At 40.5% G+C, this 15,665-nt stretch overlaps 1 protein-coding gene across 1 annotated transcript in view; it reads right to left on the bottom strand.

The window, feature by feature from the left end:
• The window catches only part of AHNAK (AHNAK nucleoprotein), a 300,677-nt gene that overhangs the window by 139,941 nt on the left and 145,071 nt on the right, over positions 1 to 15,665 (bottom strand). The window contains 1 exon segment of the mRNA XM_044075670.1: positions 6,085 to 6,238. Within this exon segment, the coding sequence (XP_043931605.1) occupies positions 6,085 to 6,238 (154 nt within the window).

Here is a 15,665-nt window from a genome sequence, read left to right as displayed (position 1 = left end):
TACTTTTCCTCTTCTTCAGAAATCATGAGACATGCTTCTGTATTACATGCCTGGAAAAGGGTGCCCAATCAGAAGCCGAACCCTGACTCTCAGACGGGTGGGCTGTGCTTTGTTCCTTTGACATGGTGTCCTCTAGAGGCCTAAGAAAAATGAGAAGTATGGACCGGGTGTATATGAAAGTACTTCATGATAGACTACACATTTAAGCCAAAATGGGACATTGAAGACTGAAGCTGCATCACTTGTAAACCTCTCAGCCTTTTGCTTATGATGCTTCTTTTAAGGAGGAAATTGTTCATGCTAAAAGCAAACTTGACGAAGCCATGGCAGACAGGGTAAAGACCTCAAGTCTCTTCCTTTCCAAACAGTTCTGTAAGGAATGTTGAGTAGTACTTAAAATGTTTGGGGTACCCTGACCATGCAGTCCTCAACATCATGCTCTAGACAATGATTGAGGAAGTCTTCAGAGAATCTGCCTGCCATAAAAGCAGCTAATTTTCTTAAAAATTTGCATACCCTAACATAATGCCAACTAGCCAACAATTATACTCTTAACGGAAGTAAAACAGGAAAATACTGAAAGTAAACATAAGGAAGTTCTTCAATAGGGTACTCGTTGACTTCCACAAACTACAGACATGAATGCTATGATGAGTAAACTGTATAATGCAAAAAAGAGAAATCTAACAGTGTATGTGGATGCTGGTTTTATGCTGGAGACATTCTCATGTCTCATATGCATGGGCATCCATGATGTCTGGAGAGAGAGGAGGGTGTTGCGTCTTGGCGTCCAAACTTTATACAACTGAAGTTTCAGCAGTCAGGACTACTGCCACAATGATGTAAACACAAAAGATAAACAACTTGCCAAGCCAAAGTAGCTTTCCTTAAAATACATTAAACAAGACTCCTATATGCAAGCATAAAGGTTTCAGGAAGAATCGTTTTCCTAGAAGAACTAAAGCATGTCTTCTGGCTACAATATAACATAAAGGTCCATTTTTTTCTGAATCTCCCACTATAATTGGTACTATGTGCTAATAATTTCAAATTTTCAGCCTTTCTCAGTCTCAACCCATAATGATATTCTTCATCATTAAGCATATTCTATGATTCTACACCTTTGTTTTCCCATTCATACACTATCCATTACAGAGATATACAATTTGCTTAGAAAGCTGCCCAGTTATGAAGCTGATGGCTCCCATGGATTCACTCCTCAATTTATTAAACCCTGTCACTCCAACAAATTTTCTCTGTCACTTTTTTTGACTTATGTAAGAAATTCACAATCTTACTTAATTCTAGAAATGAGGACTCTCTGCTACTATCCTCTCACTTTCCAGTCTTATCTGAGCTCACTTCATACCTCAGGAAAGGATACAGTACCTGTCACACTGCCTTGTTAATGAGATCACATACTGAATGACTATGTATCGGGTTAAATTCAGTCGTATAACTTTTATTTATCTATTGGTTAAATTCAATGGTACAATTTTTATTTATCTGTTTTTAAGGCTTTTGGTTCCATATAGCCCTCCCTTCTTTTTTATGAGCTAACAAGGTATATACATTCACCCGTCTTACTGATATAGTTGTTTTAATCAGCATTCTTTTTAACTTCAAATAAGTAATTCTGATTCACACTGTCAGCAAATCAGTACAGGAGTTCCACAAGGCTCCGTTCCTCACCTTTACAAGACAGCAGTTCCTAGTTTACTGCATTGCTTTGTGCTGATAACAAGGTTATCTGAAGAATAATTTGTTAACTATCTTTTGGATTAACATACTGACAAACTTGACGTCAAGCTATTTGACACAGCCTATCATCTGTCATAGCTCCACAGACCTGATCTGTTACCTCACCACTCGGGGTGTCTTACAAACTTCAATGATTCAAACAGTTAATCCTCCTACTAGATCAACTGAGTGTGTGTTTACCTTTGCTTCCCGTCACATTTACTCATGTGCTATTAACAGTTCCTTGCTACTTCCCGTGACATTTCTCATAAACAAATAAAACAAAACTTAACTTCACACAAATTGTCCTTATGCTAGTTACTGACTGCAACATTTTCTATATATAGACAAATATACACATACACACACACACGTAAATAAGTACACACACCAAGTTTCAGACGACCTACAGACTTATTGTTAATTTACCCCATCTTAAGCATGACTGTACCACTGTCTCAACAACTAATATTCAGCAATCAAAAATGATACAAAGTTCAGTACATTAACCACAACTCTCCCTTTGTGTCCTTTACAACAAATTTATTAATTTGCTCACTACCTGCAAACTCCTGATTCATATCGCTGTAGCTTCTTTCTCCAAGCCTCAGGCCCTAAACCATATATCCTCCTTTCCCACACAACTTAACAGAATGTTTTACCAACACATTTTCCTGCCGGGGATCTAAACTGTGGAATTCTACCCCACTTAATATTACATCTCTTTCTTTTTAGTAACTCAAGCCTGACCTTATAATCAACATTCTCTCAGCCTTTGTTTGCAACTGTAATTTTTCTCTTATTTTGCGCATGTCTTTCCTGGTATTTACCAAGGTTATAACATCTCTACTCTGCACTGCAAATGATTATTTTGCTTTTATGCATCTAAACCATGCATAAAAAATAGGGTCTTGGTTCTAATTTACTTACCTTTAATGAATGAATCAAATTAAGGAGCCTCTTTTGCTAAAGGGTGGACAACGCATCAATTAACCCCTTGCCCTGCTGCAAGAAGCAGAAGAGGAAAGAGCCACATTTTCCCAAGTGGTAAATCAGTCAGCCTCTGGAGTACAACATGGAAGTCTAGAACCAGATATAACTTTTAGGTATGCAGCTCCAGAAGACAGAATCTCAGAGAGTCTACCAGCTTGTTTACTTCCCTGAAATATGAACTGCTGAGAGAGTGATATCACTATCAATGGCCCACTGGCAGATAAAAATCACATCCCAGAGTGTGGGGCATGACCTAGTGCCCTCTTGCTTGTTTTGGTACTTCAGCGGAACATCTCTCTAAATGACTGTCCCTGAAAGCAGTTTTTTTTTCTTCAAAGGTCATCAGGGTTGAACAGACTACCTGAAATTTCTATAAGTCAGTCTTCTTGGGGGGGGGTCAGAAACAAGGTGAGCTCCCCACTCTACCAGCAAAGAATTCATTGTTATCATTGATAAAGGGTTTCACAGTAGGTAAGTCTACTCATGAATGGTGAAAGGCTCTGACCCTTGATGAACCACAAGTCTGTGGAGATTCTCTAACCACTGATATCTCAAAGTCCACTGCACTGCCCAAACAACAAAATATGCAAATAGCATGAAGAAATGCAAGGCTCTCATCCAGCCTAGAAAAATACAGTAAGGCCCAAACCTGGACCCAGAATCGTGTATTCAACCAGACACCAAGGCTATAACTTTCTGAACACACTTTCAAGGTACTGCTGACCAGCATCCTGCCTGGAGCCTCTTGCCCTAGTAGGGGATTACAGTAAACATTATCTTCTGCTAGGCTCAGTGCCACAGTCATGACCTTGGTAAATGTCATGACTGATAAATAAAACTGCTAGTGACATATCAAAAGGTGCCCGTTAAGTTACACACACCACTTAGGCACCGCACAGAACCATAAGCAAAACCTTGAAGGTTCTTAAGCTTAATCTGAATGGATACACTGAGTGAAAATGATGAGGCATAGTGGGACAGAAACCATCTCCTTCACAAAAAGCACACTTAATACAGAAATAAGTTACCTTTGAGTTACTTGCTATAATTTCTACTGTCTGAAGGGTTGTGTTACTCAACAGGTATAATTATTATATTATTATAGCTATTAAGCAAACAATAAACCTAATATAATGAATTCTGCTGCCTTTTGGCCAAGGTTATGGCTGTAAATGTTCGTTGTATAAACCCGCCCACCCAGTTAACAGATATGACACACACACACACACACACACACACACACACACACACACACACACATTATACATCTTTGTTAATATACAGTAAAGTCCTACCTTACTCCATAGACAAGACAGCTGTTTTGGCCCCTTATAACAACAGTCTGGGCCATTTCCAATAAATCCACCAAGACCACCTGCCCTTTAGCAGAATTCTTTCTGGGGAAGAAATATAAACTCTAGTACACAACTCATGGCAACTAGGACTAGAACTCACTGAACCCTTCTGAGGAGTCTACAAGCAAATGCAGTCTTGCAGAACTGCTACCATAGCCAGATCTAAATTAGTTTTAAGACTGCTGTGAACCAAGTGGTAGAGTTGTTCTTCTGGGAGACCTGGCTGAAACTGGAGGTGGCAAGACCATGTGGCACTTGAAAGTTTCCTTCAGGTGGGATGAAAATTTCCCTTTTAGGGCTGAATAGCTGGAGAATAATAAGGATGTATCTAGTGGTGAGGCTACTTAAGAAATTATTCACCAAGTCTTAGATGTCCAGAAGAAAAATAACTTTCCCTACTAATTTCCATGCATCACTTTACATGGAATTATTACATAATCTGGTCTGCTGTACTCCAAAATGCCTGCCACACTGGCACAAATATATTTTTTCAGCATGTTTCTTTCTAAATGCAATAAGGCATGTTTTTCTCTTCCTTTCAGAACAGAATGATGCTTTAATTAAGCAGGATCATGTGCAAATTTTTAATCTGTGCCTCATTTGACTTATGTTCTCCGTAATCTTAACACACTAACATGTTTTTTTTTTCTATAACTTACAGAATATTATGAAATGAACCATTTTTATCCTCCTTTTACAAACTTTGCCATTTGTTTAAAATGGAAGTCCTTTGAAATGATGTTTTTCTTTTTTTAAGAATTCCTGGCAAGAGTATTTGTGCATTTTAAATCAGCGACTCATTTGACTTGTACACTCTGCCATTTTAAAAGATTTATACGGGTTATTTTATCAGTTGCATAAGATGATAAACTGAGTCGCTTTTTGCAAAATGTTTTTAAAATTACTTTAGCTAAAGAAGATTAGTTACAGCAAAGCAGTCGGATTCTGTTTATAAAACCATATAGTTCCTCAGTCTCTTAAAGAAAGTAACTTGCAGTTTGAATAAATACTGAGAAATGAGACATAGAAGGCATATGCATTACAGTTTTGCAGTAGTGTGTAGAAAAAAATGTAACCACACATCAAGGTATGAGGTGATGATGCACCTACACCTGTCTGAAAGCTGCTAGTGTGCTTTGCTAGCATTCTAGAAAATATATTCTGTGTTACTGTATCGCATCCTTCGTTACTCTATTCACCTGTCAAGAAAAAATCCAGTTGGTATGAATATTTTCTGGTGTAGTTCTGGATAAAGATCTGAGAAGTCAAGTGAAGTGCTGAGAATTAAAGGTAGGTCTAGTGGACTCGCATCGCAGTATCTCAATAAATTACACTACAAACCAGCACTCTGAAATGTATTTACTTAGGGAGATGAAATATGCTAAATAAACAAGCAGCTAAAACAGGACTGCATGCAAACTGCAGCCCCAATTCTTTTTCAGCAAAATAGCATTCCTGACTTAGCTAAAATTGCCAGGGCACCAGCCACTAACATTATGGTTCCACAAATGTCTTTTCTTAAATGCCACAGACATCAATTACTCTACAAAATGGAAATTAAAAAGATAACATCTACTCTATTAGTTCAACAACAGAGCAAACCTATAATCAGTGGAAGTCAGCAAAAAGCATTTGTATAACTGCAGTGCTGGAATCCTCCTTGTACCTGTGAGACTAGGAGCACAAGGCTTGACCACAGAATCTGTCAGTTAAAATGGTTACTCATTTAATCAGTTACATCACGGCTACTAATAGCCAGGAAAAAGCGGCCCTATTTAAGTCGTATCTCGCAGAGCTATGCCAAATTGATAGTTTAGAGGTTGGAAAGCTAATGTAAACATGCAACCATTGTTGAATAAATCCAATAACTGAATGCAATAATGCACCTGGACAAAACATCAAGCTCCATATTTAGTGGTGGCAAATCTACAGTTTCAGAAAAAGCACACACACAAAACAGCCTTCTGTTGTTGTAAGCATGTACAAAAATGAATACCTTCTCTGACTTCACCCACTCTTGCTGCAGGGGAATGCTGCAGGACCTCCTTAACAAAGATTCCAGATTCCTTCTCCTCTACAGTGATCCCTGGGATACCTTCCCCCTCATAGTGGGGAAAGAGCACCTCTGTTGTTTCTTCTTCTTCCTCCATCTGTTTGGGGAAAATAATAAAATATATATATACTGTATACAAATCTTATTTAGAAGGTAGCATATATGGCACATGATAACAAGCACTTATGCATGCTGATCACTGACTAGCTCTGGTAGTAAAATTCAGAAGTAAAGTCAACTATGTGATTAACAAAATATGCGACTGTGATAAAGTAAAAATGAAAACATTTCACATTTACTGTTTTCCCTTGCATTTTAAATGATGCGTGTAGTGTGAACATCTGTTCTAGATGACTGTCATTGCTGAAGTGACACCCAAACAACATGTGCAAAAATGGGAAAAAGGAGTTGTGGCTGGATACGTATGCGTGTACTTATGATTACATCATTAATTTTAGACTCTCAGAAAGTTATGACTATAAAAAAGGCAGAATACACTTAACAGTGACTACAACTAAGGAAGAAAATTTCAGCACTGACTACAAGAAAAAACTAACACTTTAAACAATGCAAAACAAAACAAAAACTTAAAAAAAAAATCACTATAACCTATACTACTCTGGAGGGGGACAAAACCCCTCCTACAGCCCTACAACTTTATACAGGCCACCTCCTGGATCACACAATAGCAGGAGAAGGGCATTTGGCATCTCCATTCTGCTATACTGTGACCTCAAACAAATCCAACAATAAACAACTAATAGACATCAAAAGAATACAACACACCTCTCATCATATTTGAGCAAGAACAAAATAAAAAAGCAGTCTAAAGTAAGTGCAAACAATTCAATCTCTCCCATGACTCACAGTAGCCAACACAGTCAACTTCCGTGCAGTCACACAAGACTGTAGTTAACCATTTATGCAATCAACCTTTCACTATTGTGAAAACCTTATGTCAAAGTGACCACTTGCAAACTACACGATATATACACATGAATGTGCATATAGGAGTCTGTCATTTGATCTAAAATCAGAATTTCTAAACACAACTGGTTTAAACATACTTCATCCAACCCAGCATAACTCAAAGAAGAAGAAGAAGAAGAAAATAATGGTCTTGCATGAGGGGGATCTGTCCTCTGCACCCCTAAATTATATATGTAAAAACTCCATGGGTGCACTACAGAGAAATAAAGGGAAAAAATCCCTGGTAGTGCACCACCAGCTCACACAATCCAACACACTGTGATTAAGTAAACTGCATTACTATTTATAAATTTATAAGAAACCATGTGTAATTTAGATAACGTGATAGACCACTTAAATATAACCGAAATACATACAGGTTTACAGATTAGTAGTAGGCCAACTGCTCTTGTGGGCCATTTTAAGCCTATCCAATAATCCCATGTGAGAATCAAACCCTGCACCTTGTGTCTGTAAGGTAAACACCTTAACCATTATGCCAACCTCCCATACACTTTATACACGTGTGTGTGTGTATATATATATATATATATATATATATATATATATATACATATATATATATATATATACATATATATATATATATATATATATATATATATATATATATACACACACACACACACATATATTTATACTTGTATATAAAATATGCACACACATTTTATATATACATCTGTGTGTGTATATATCTATACACACACACATTACATATATATATATATATATATATATATATATATTTATATATATATATATATGTGTGTATAGATATACAGGAGTGACAGATTTATGTATCAATGTACATTCAACCACAACTGTAATACTTCCCCTCAAAACCAGCAACAAAAAGAAATACCATAATAAATACATCCACAGCCACACAACCACTAGCACATGCAACTTCTAAAACACAAAAAATTCCAGCAACTAAATAAAATGATTGACCAAATCACATGTAATGTGAAGTTGTCATCCCAAAGTGTTAGACAGACACATGGTTTAGACAGCACTATTTCACAAGTGCAGGAAGGTTGACAGCATGTTTTTTGCCATTCCTGGAGTTGAGCGAAACCACGGTACAACAGTAATTGGGAATATGCCCTTTCTCAAATGCTATGTGATCACGAATTTGGTATATATAAAATAGTAGACGGGGAAACCCTGCCCCCTGAAAAAAAAAAAATTCATGCATTTTGCATGATTAAGGTAATTGACATTATGTCCGTGTTTTATTACTCATTTAATTTTCACATCAATGTAAAGTGTAGTTGTGCTATTTTGTTCACCTTTTTGCTGGCAGCTTTTATAGTTTAACTCGTCAGTGTGGGTGAGTATGTCTGTATTATACATATACACACACATTTCATAAAAATAGAGCGAGAAAGATAACATGCACACAGACATGCACATCTGTATACATCTATGCACATCTGTATACATCTGTGTGCATGTTTGTGTGAGGGGGGAAAAGTGGGACTGTAGCACTTGACAGCTTTAAAACCAGAATATTTGCAAATGATTACAAGTACATGCATGAATGCTGTGAAAGAATGACAAACACTGGAGACCGACTTTCAACAGCAAAATAAATCTCAAAAAGAAACAAATGGTCATGAATTGTGGCTATGAACAGTAACAAAAGAACACTGTAGCTTTATTTTCTATATATCGACAATCTATGTTACTGGATAGTGATTCTATAAGGATGAACAAACGTTTTTTTGAAAAGTGATAGCAGTAAGCCTGCCACTTGGAAGCCCTTGATAAATGTCCTGTTTCAGCTGAAAATTAAGACACACTGGTGCTCAAATCTTACCAGTATCGCTGCCACAAATAAGGGACAGAACAAATTTCTCAGCTGTGTACGTCATGACAGCATATAACAGTTGTGATATTGCTACAACACACTGCACTGCCATAGACGTCAGGTGGCAGCAATCTAACACAAGTCCTGCTACTTTTTGATAGTAACATGTAATATAGTCTATCATCATGCTACTTTATTTAAAAAAGAGCACCCGTTTTACAGCTATGTCGCTCTGCCCTGACATAGTTTGTAGTATTCTGGCAAACATCCTAGGTTCTTACTAAGCTTACAGCCAAAGGCGACCAATGAGAAGCTCAGACATGTCACTCAATACCACTATGAGAGTAACAACATGACACAGGGAGTGTTACTGATAGTGAAAAGTAACTCTCACTTGACAGCTTGATGCTCCTTGAAAGGAGCAAATAGTGCAGTGTCCCAGTCCAACTTAACAGCTATACTACTGATTCAACACCATCTACATGATACCTGTGTTACTCCTGATGGTGGCATGTACTAATCTGGTGCCTTAAAGACATACGATCGTGTCACTGATGTGGCAAGAGACCCGAGTTACTACATCTTAGTTATGTTTGTTGCAGTTGGCTAACACCATTCTGACTCCTGGCAGTCACATTAATGAGCAGCACAGTGCCTACAACCTGAAACCATTCCTGAAATATGTCAGCAGCATTACTGAGAAGTACCATCTCCATGGCAACTACATTACTCTCTGGCTGTAGCACTTTTCCAGTACATGGAAATGACAATGATGAGGACACAGCAGCTGTCAGCCATCCATCTCTTCCCAACAGCACCCAATATTCTGGTACCTTCCTGACAAACAACAGTGCCATGAGGCAGCTCACTTACAAAAATATCAAGGTTTATAAACAAGAACAAAATGAATACTGCAATACTACCGTGAAGTAGCTGCTCAATGTCACACATTACTACAGAATCTCCAGTACTACTCCAGTGCCATAAATGGCACACAGCCATTTAATGCATTTCAATGACAATTCCAGTGCACTCCAAGTTGTGCAATGAAATGCAGAAAGGTGGAACCTGTAGGGGCATTACATAGTATCTGGTGGAAATGCACGTAATGTGAACATTCAAGTTGGACACACAATACAAGTCATATTACTGTTTTAACCCTTACAATTCCAGTGCCACAATACACAGTATCCAAGTACAAGCACAGCATAAGGACTTTCTGCGCTGCAACAAGTAATGCAGAAGTTGGAATTTGTTTTACAATACCATTACCTACTATACTCTGAAAAGAACTGAAAGCACAACTGCAAGTTGTCAAAACTTTTTCAGATGATACAAGAATGTCATTTGGTCTTGATAAATGTGCAAAAGCAACCTTTAAACCAGGAAGACTGCAGCAACAAGAAAACATCAGTTTGGGACAATAATGTGATATAAAGGAACTTGAGCAAGAGGGAGTGTATAAACATTTGTGAACTGATGAAAGAACAACAAACATGAACAATGTGAATAAAATTTAGTAAGGAATACTTTAGAAGACTTAAATTAATACCTAAAAACAGCTTTGACATCTAGGAACAAAATTCAAACTATAAACCAATTTGCTCTTCTTGTCCTAACTTAAGCTTTGGAGTGATGGACTGGTCCCAAAATGTATTGGATAGATTAGATAGGAAAACAAGGAGGATGTTTCATGGTTACCAAATGATTTATAAAAAAATCAGTGCATACCAAGATTATATATTCCCGTTCTGAAGGAGGGATGGGCCTCCTTGAAATTGATTACATGTATAGATCTGCAATCATGGGACTCCACACACATCTGCTGACCTCACAAGACCCATATGTTGTGAAAGTTTGGAAACATGAAGAGAATAAATCTAATAGGACTTCTCTGCTTAATCTAGCAGAAGCATATCAATGTCAAGCAGGATCGGAAATCAAACCAGAAGTAGATAAAAATCAGGCAGCAACTGAATGTTCCAAAAAAAACAAAGGAAAGAATATAAGGTGAAGGACCAGATGAGAATGCAAGAAATGTGGAAAATGCATTAAGTACAGTTGTGTACATTTACCATAAATGCAGATGCTCGAGTGCATTCCCTGTTGCAGTCATGACATTTGGGTTATCTCTGCCAGGGTAACCCTCAGATGGCCCAAATACCAGAGGGCTTAGTATTTCTGCGTCGGTTGCTGTCGCTTCAGAACTGACGTCAGATTGTCAGTAGCAAAAAGTAAGGCAGTTGATGCCATTACATCAGTTTTTCTTGCCCTAACCTGTCAGGAGCCCCCAAGTGGGAGCCAAGTTCCGGTGGAAGAACCCCACCAGAAGAAAGTAAACACCAACAGGTCCCTTGTAAGGAAATAGAAGAAAGAACAGGGGGATGGAGGGAGGGAAACCAGAACTGCAACAGTGAATACACTCGAACATCTACATTTATGGTAAGTGTACACAACTGTACTATGTTCTTCGTGTTTCACTGTTGCAGTCATTGCATTTGGGTTGATTCCCAAAGCTGAGGAAATGGGTGGAGGCAGTAAAGGAAACTAGGGTCTGGCTAGGATGCCTGCAAGACTGCAGAGGCAAACCCTACCCTGGATTTGGAAAAGATAGGCAGGTGGTAATGTTTGGTAAAGGTGTGAACAGATGTCCAGGTGGCAGCCTCCAGGATGTCCATGGTGGGGACTCCTCTGAGGAAGCTGCAGAGGTGGAGGCTGCTCTGATGGAGTTAGTCCTGATCCCCTTGGGGGGAGGCTTTCTGTGACGTTTGTAGCAAAGATGCAGCATGCTATCCATTTGGAAATGGTTTGTTTGGAGACGGCTTTGCCCTCAGCCCCTGCAGCAAAGCTAGCCAGCAATAGATCATACTTTCTGAAGGATTTAGTCCTGTCTGGATAGAATCTGAGCAGTCTGTGCACATATAGAGAGTGAACGACCATTTCCCCCTTGTTCTGTGGTTAGGAAAAAAGGTGGGCAAATGAATGTATTGGTTGAGAGCCACACTGGACACCCACCTTGGACATGAAGGATGGGTTAGTCCTGAGGGATACCCTGCCAGCATGGAAGATGAAGGGTTCCACAGCCATAAGTGCTTGCAGCTTGGAGACCCACCCTTCTGGCTCAAGTGATGACCAGAAGGAAAGTGGTCTTCCAGGAGAGGAATTTTAGCTCTGCTGAAGATGCTGGTTCGAAGGGGGCAGGGTGAGCTTTTCCAACACAAAAGTTAAGGTCCCAAGCTGGGGTTGGTGCTCTTCTGGGTGGACTCAAGTTACTATCCCCTCTTAGGAACTGATTGATGAAAGGATGGAATAAAAGGGGCTGCTCAGTGGAAAAATGAGCAGAGATAGCAGAGGAATGAATTTTAATAAAGGAAAAAGAGAGGCCACCATGTAGCAGGTCAGCTAAGGATTCCAGGATGAGAGGGAGGGAGGGCTGTGCCATATTGGCTCCCTTAAGCCTGAATCCAGATGCAGAACCTTTTCCATTTGTCAGCATAAGACTTTCCAGTGCTAGGGTATCTGGCCTCATGTACAACATCTAGAACCTGTTTACTGAGGTTGGCAGATTGATCGGGGTTAGGGAATAAGCCAAGCTGCCAAACTGAGTGTCTGCAATTGGGGATGCATGAATTCCCCTTCCCTCTGGGTGAGAAGGTTTGGAATCTGAGGAAGATACCATGGTGGCAGTGGGGACAGGCTGCACAGCAAGGGGTACTGGTGCTGGTGAGGCCAGTCTGGAGCTATAAGAATTGTCCTTGGTTTTTCCTCCTTTATTTTGAGCAGTACCCTGGGGATGAGAGGTAGAGGAGAAAAGGCATAGACCGATAGACTGACCCAGGGGAAGGACTGGGCATCCACTTTCCAAGCAATGCAGTGAAGCTCCCTGGTGCAGATGGTTGGTGTGGGGAGGCAAAGAAGTCGACCTTGGGGGTGCCCCACTTCTGGGTTATTAGGGTGAAGGTTCTTCTGTTGATCTGCCACTATTGTGGGTCCAGAAGATTTCTGCTTAAGTGGTCTGCCAGTGAGTTGACAGAGCCTGGTAGGAATTGTGCTAACAGTTGAAGTTGCATGGCAGAGGCTGTGTGCCAAAGGGTCATGGCTAGTCTGCAAAGAGGGTAGGGATGAATCCCTCCCTGCTTGTTGATATACCACATTACAGTGGTGTTGCCTGTTTTGGTCAGGAGAGCCCCTGGAGAGAGAAGGTGTTTGAAAGCTATCAAGGTCGGACAGCTATCATATATTTTTGGTTGATGTGCAGATAGATTTTCTGTGGGCTCTATTGGCCCTGTATGCATCTGCCATCCAGGTGTGCACCCCAGGCATAGTCTGATGCATCTGTGGTGAGGGTCTGGGTGGCGGGGGTGGTGAGAAAGGTAGTCTCTTGTTGTGGGAGCATGCTGTTTCCCACCAAAGGAAATCTTTTCTGAGGCAAGGTATTATAGATGTCTAGATTATAGAGTCTCCAGGTCTTGAGTGTTTACACCAAAGGCTTTTTAGGTACCACTGAAGTTTCCTCATATGCAGTCTAGTATATGGAATGAGTAGAATGCAAGATGCCATGAACCCCAGAGCTTGCAGGATTTTCCTTGCAGATAGCTGGGGTCTGGTGGCTAGTTGAGAGAAGAAGGCTGTCAGGAACGTTTGCTTTTCTGGTGTAAGGAATGCCATTTGGAATGCTGTGTCCAGGCTTGCTCCCAGGAATATAATCCTTTGGGAGGGTACCTGTTTGAATTTCTTTTTGTTGATTGTGTATCCTAGGGAGGTTAGTAGGGATGTTACAAAGGCCAGGTGCTTGAGCAGCTTTTCCTGGCCGTCTGCCTGGATTAGGCATTCATCTAAACATAGGTAAATCTGGATATTCCTTTGTCTGCAAAAGGCAATGGCCGGAGCCAGACATTTTGTGAAAACTCTGGGAGCAGTAGGTAAGCCAAAGGGAAGCACAGAGAACTGAAAGTGTTGAGATGCTGCCCTGAAACAGATATATTTCCTGCATGATTCCCTGATAGGAATGCGGAGGTAGGCCTCTTTTAGGTCTAGGGTGGTTAGCCAAGCTTCCTTGGAGAGCATGGGTAGCGGCTGCTGGAGGGTTAGCATTTTAAATTTTGGGATCACCAGGAAGGTGTTTAGAATGGATAGATTGAGGATGGGGCACCAGGTGCCCTCTTTTCTGGGTACCAGAAAACGTCTGGAGTAGAAACCTTGGCCTTTCTGTTCTGCAGGAATGTGCTCTACTGCCCTTATAGAGAGCAGAGAAAGGACTTGCTTTTGCACCCCTGCCCACTGGTTTGGTGGTAGATCTGGGAACCCTTTTGGAGTTGGAAGGGTGTGGAAAGAAAATTGGGTAAGTGAAGGTGGGGAGGGGGTGGGGGAGGAATTGTGTGTTCTTACCATAAGTGGGGGGCTTAAAACTCCCTGGCTTTGAAGCGAAGTTAGTCCACTGCTTAGATCTCTGCATTCCCTGTGGCTGCTGTCTGGTGGATCTGGTTCCCGGGGTCTGGCCTGAACTGGCCTGGAGGGAGCAGGAAAGGACCAGTGCTTGGTGGGACAATGCCTGCTGAACCTGGTTGGCTGGACCTGTAAGAAATCCTTAACTGTCTACATAGATTTTGTTTTTTCTTCCATCTTTTTTAAGACTTCCTCTGCCTTAATGCCAAATAAGTTGTCCTTGTACGAGGGAGCATCCAACAATTTAGATTTGACATGGTCTGGCAAGGGCTGTTCCGTAAGCCATGCATGCCTTCTAAGGACAGATACAGTGACTGCTGCCCTGCAAAAAGGTTCTAGGGTGTCAAATCCACAGTGCAAGGTACGTTTAATTACTTGACTTGCAGAAAGCATTAACTCTTGTAACTCTTTAGATTCTGCACAAGCAGGAAAGGAAGATACTTTTTGTTTGAGGAGTTCCAGGGTATGTTACTGAAATTTTAGCATACGGAACTGACAGTTCAGTGCTCAGATATCAAGAGTAGCTGAGGTGTACACTTTTTTACCCCATCTGTCTAGTGCTCGAGAATCCCTATCTGAGGGGGTGGGATTCTTAGCAGCGGTTGCTTTAATTCCTTTAGGCCCCTGAGAAATTACCTCAGGGTCAGCAGTAGGATGTTTAAAAAGAGATTTGTTTTATATTATAAAATAAAAAATTATTTGAGAAAAAAAAAGAGATTTGTGTGTGTCAGGGACTCTGTAGTACCTGTCTGGTTTTCTGGGTGCAGGAGAGAGGGTGTCAGGAGTCAAACTAGATTCCTGGAAAACATCCTCTACAAAATCCAGGACTGGGGGGATGGCCAACGGTCTGTGCTGTGGAAGATCTAAGAATTCCCCGAGTCTTTTTTTAGACTGAGGGTAGTCCTGATTTTCCCATTGGAAATGCTCCCTTAAGGTATGAAGGGTTTCCCCAAAGGTAAAATGCTCTGGGGGAGAGGCTGAAGGGATGGAATCCTCAGCATCAGAATCCTCATAAACAGAGAGGGGTTGCATGTCTTCATATTCAAATGTATCTGAGTCATCGGAGTCCTGTTCAGAAGGGGTAGCTTGGCTTCCCCGGATCAGCATGATAAGGTCTTCTGCCATTTTAGGCATTTGAGACTGAGGCAAGGAAGCAGGTGCCCGAGATTGGGTCATCGGTTTCTTGGGTGTGGTTTATACCCTGGGCCCAAGAAACTCTGCTTTTTCAAAAGAACGCTATTTGCAAAAGAAGACAGTTTGTGTCGAGAATCGGTAG

This window comes from Protopterus annectens, chromosome 6.part1 (genome assembly GCF_019279795.1).
Source record: "Protopterus annectens isolate FY-2018-M chromosome 6.part1, PAN1.0, whole genome shotgun sequence".
In the NCBI taxonomy this organism is placed as follows: domain Eukaryota; kingdom Metazoa; phylum Chordata; order Ceratodontiformes; family Protopteridae; genus Protopterus; species Protopterus annectens.
This window is presented reverse-complemented; position numbering and strand designations above follow the sequence as displayed.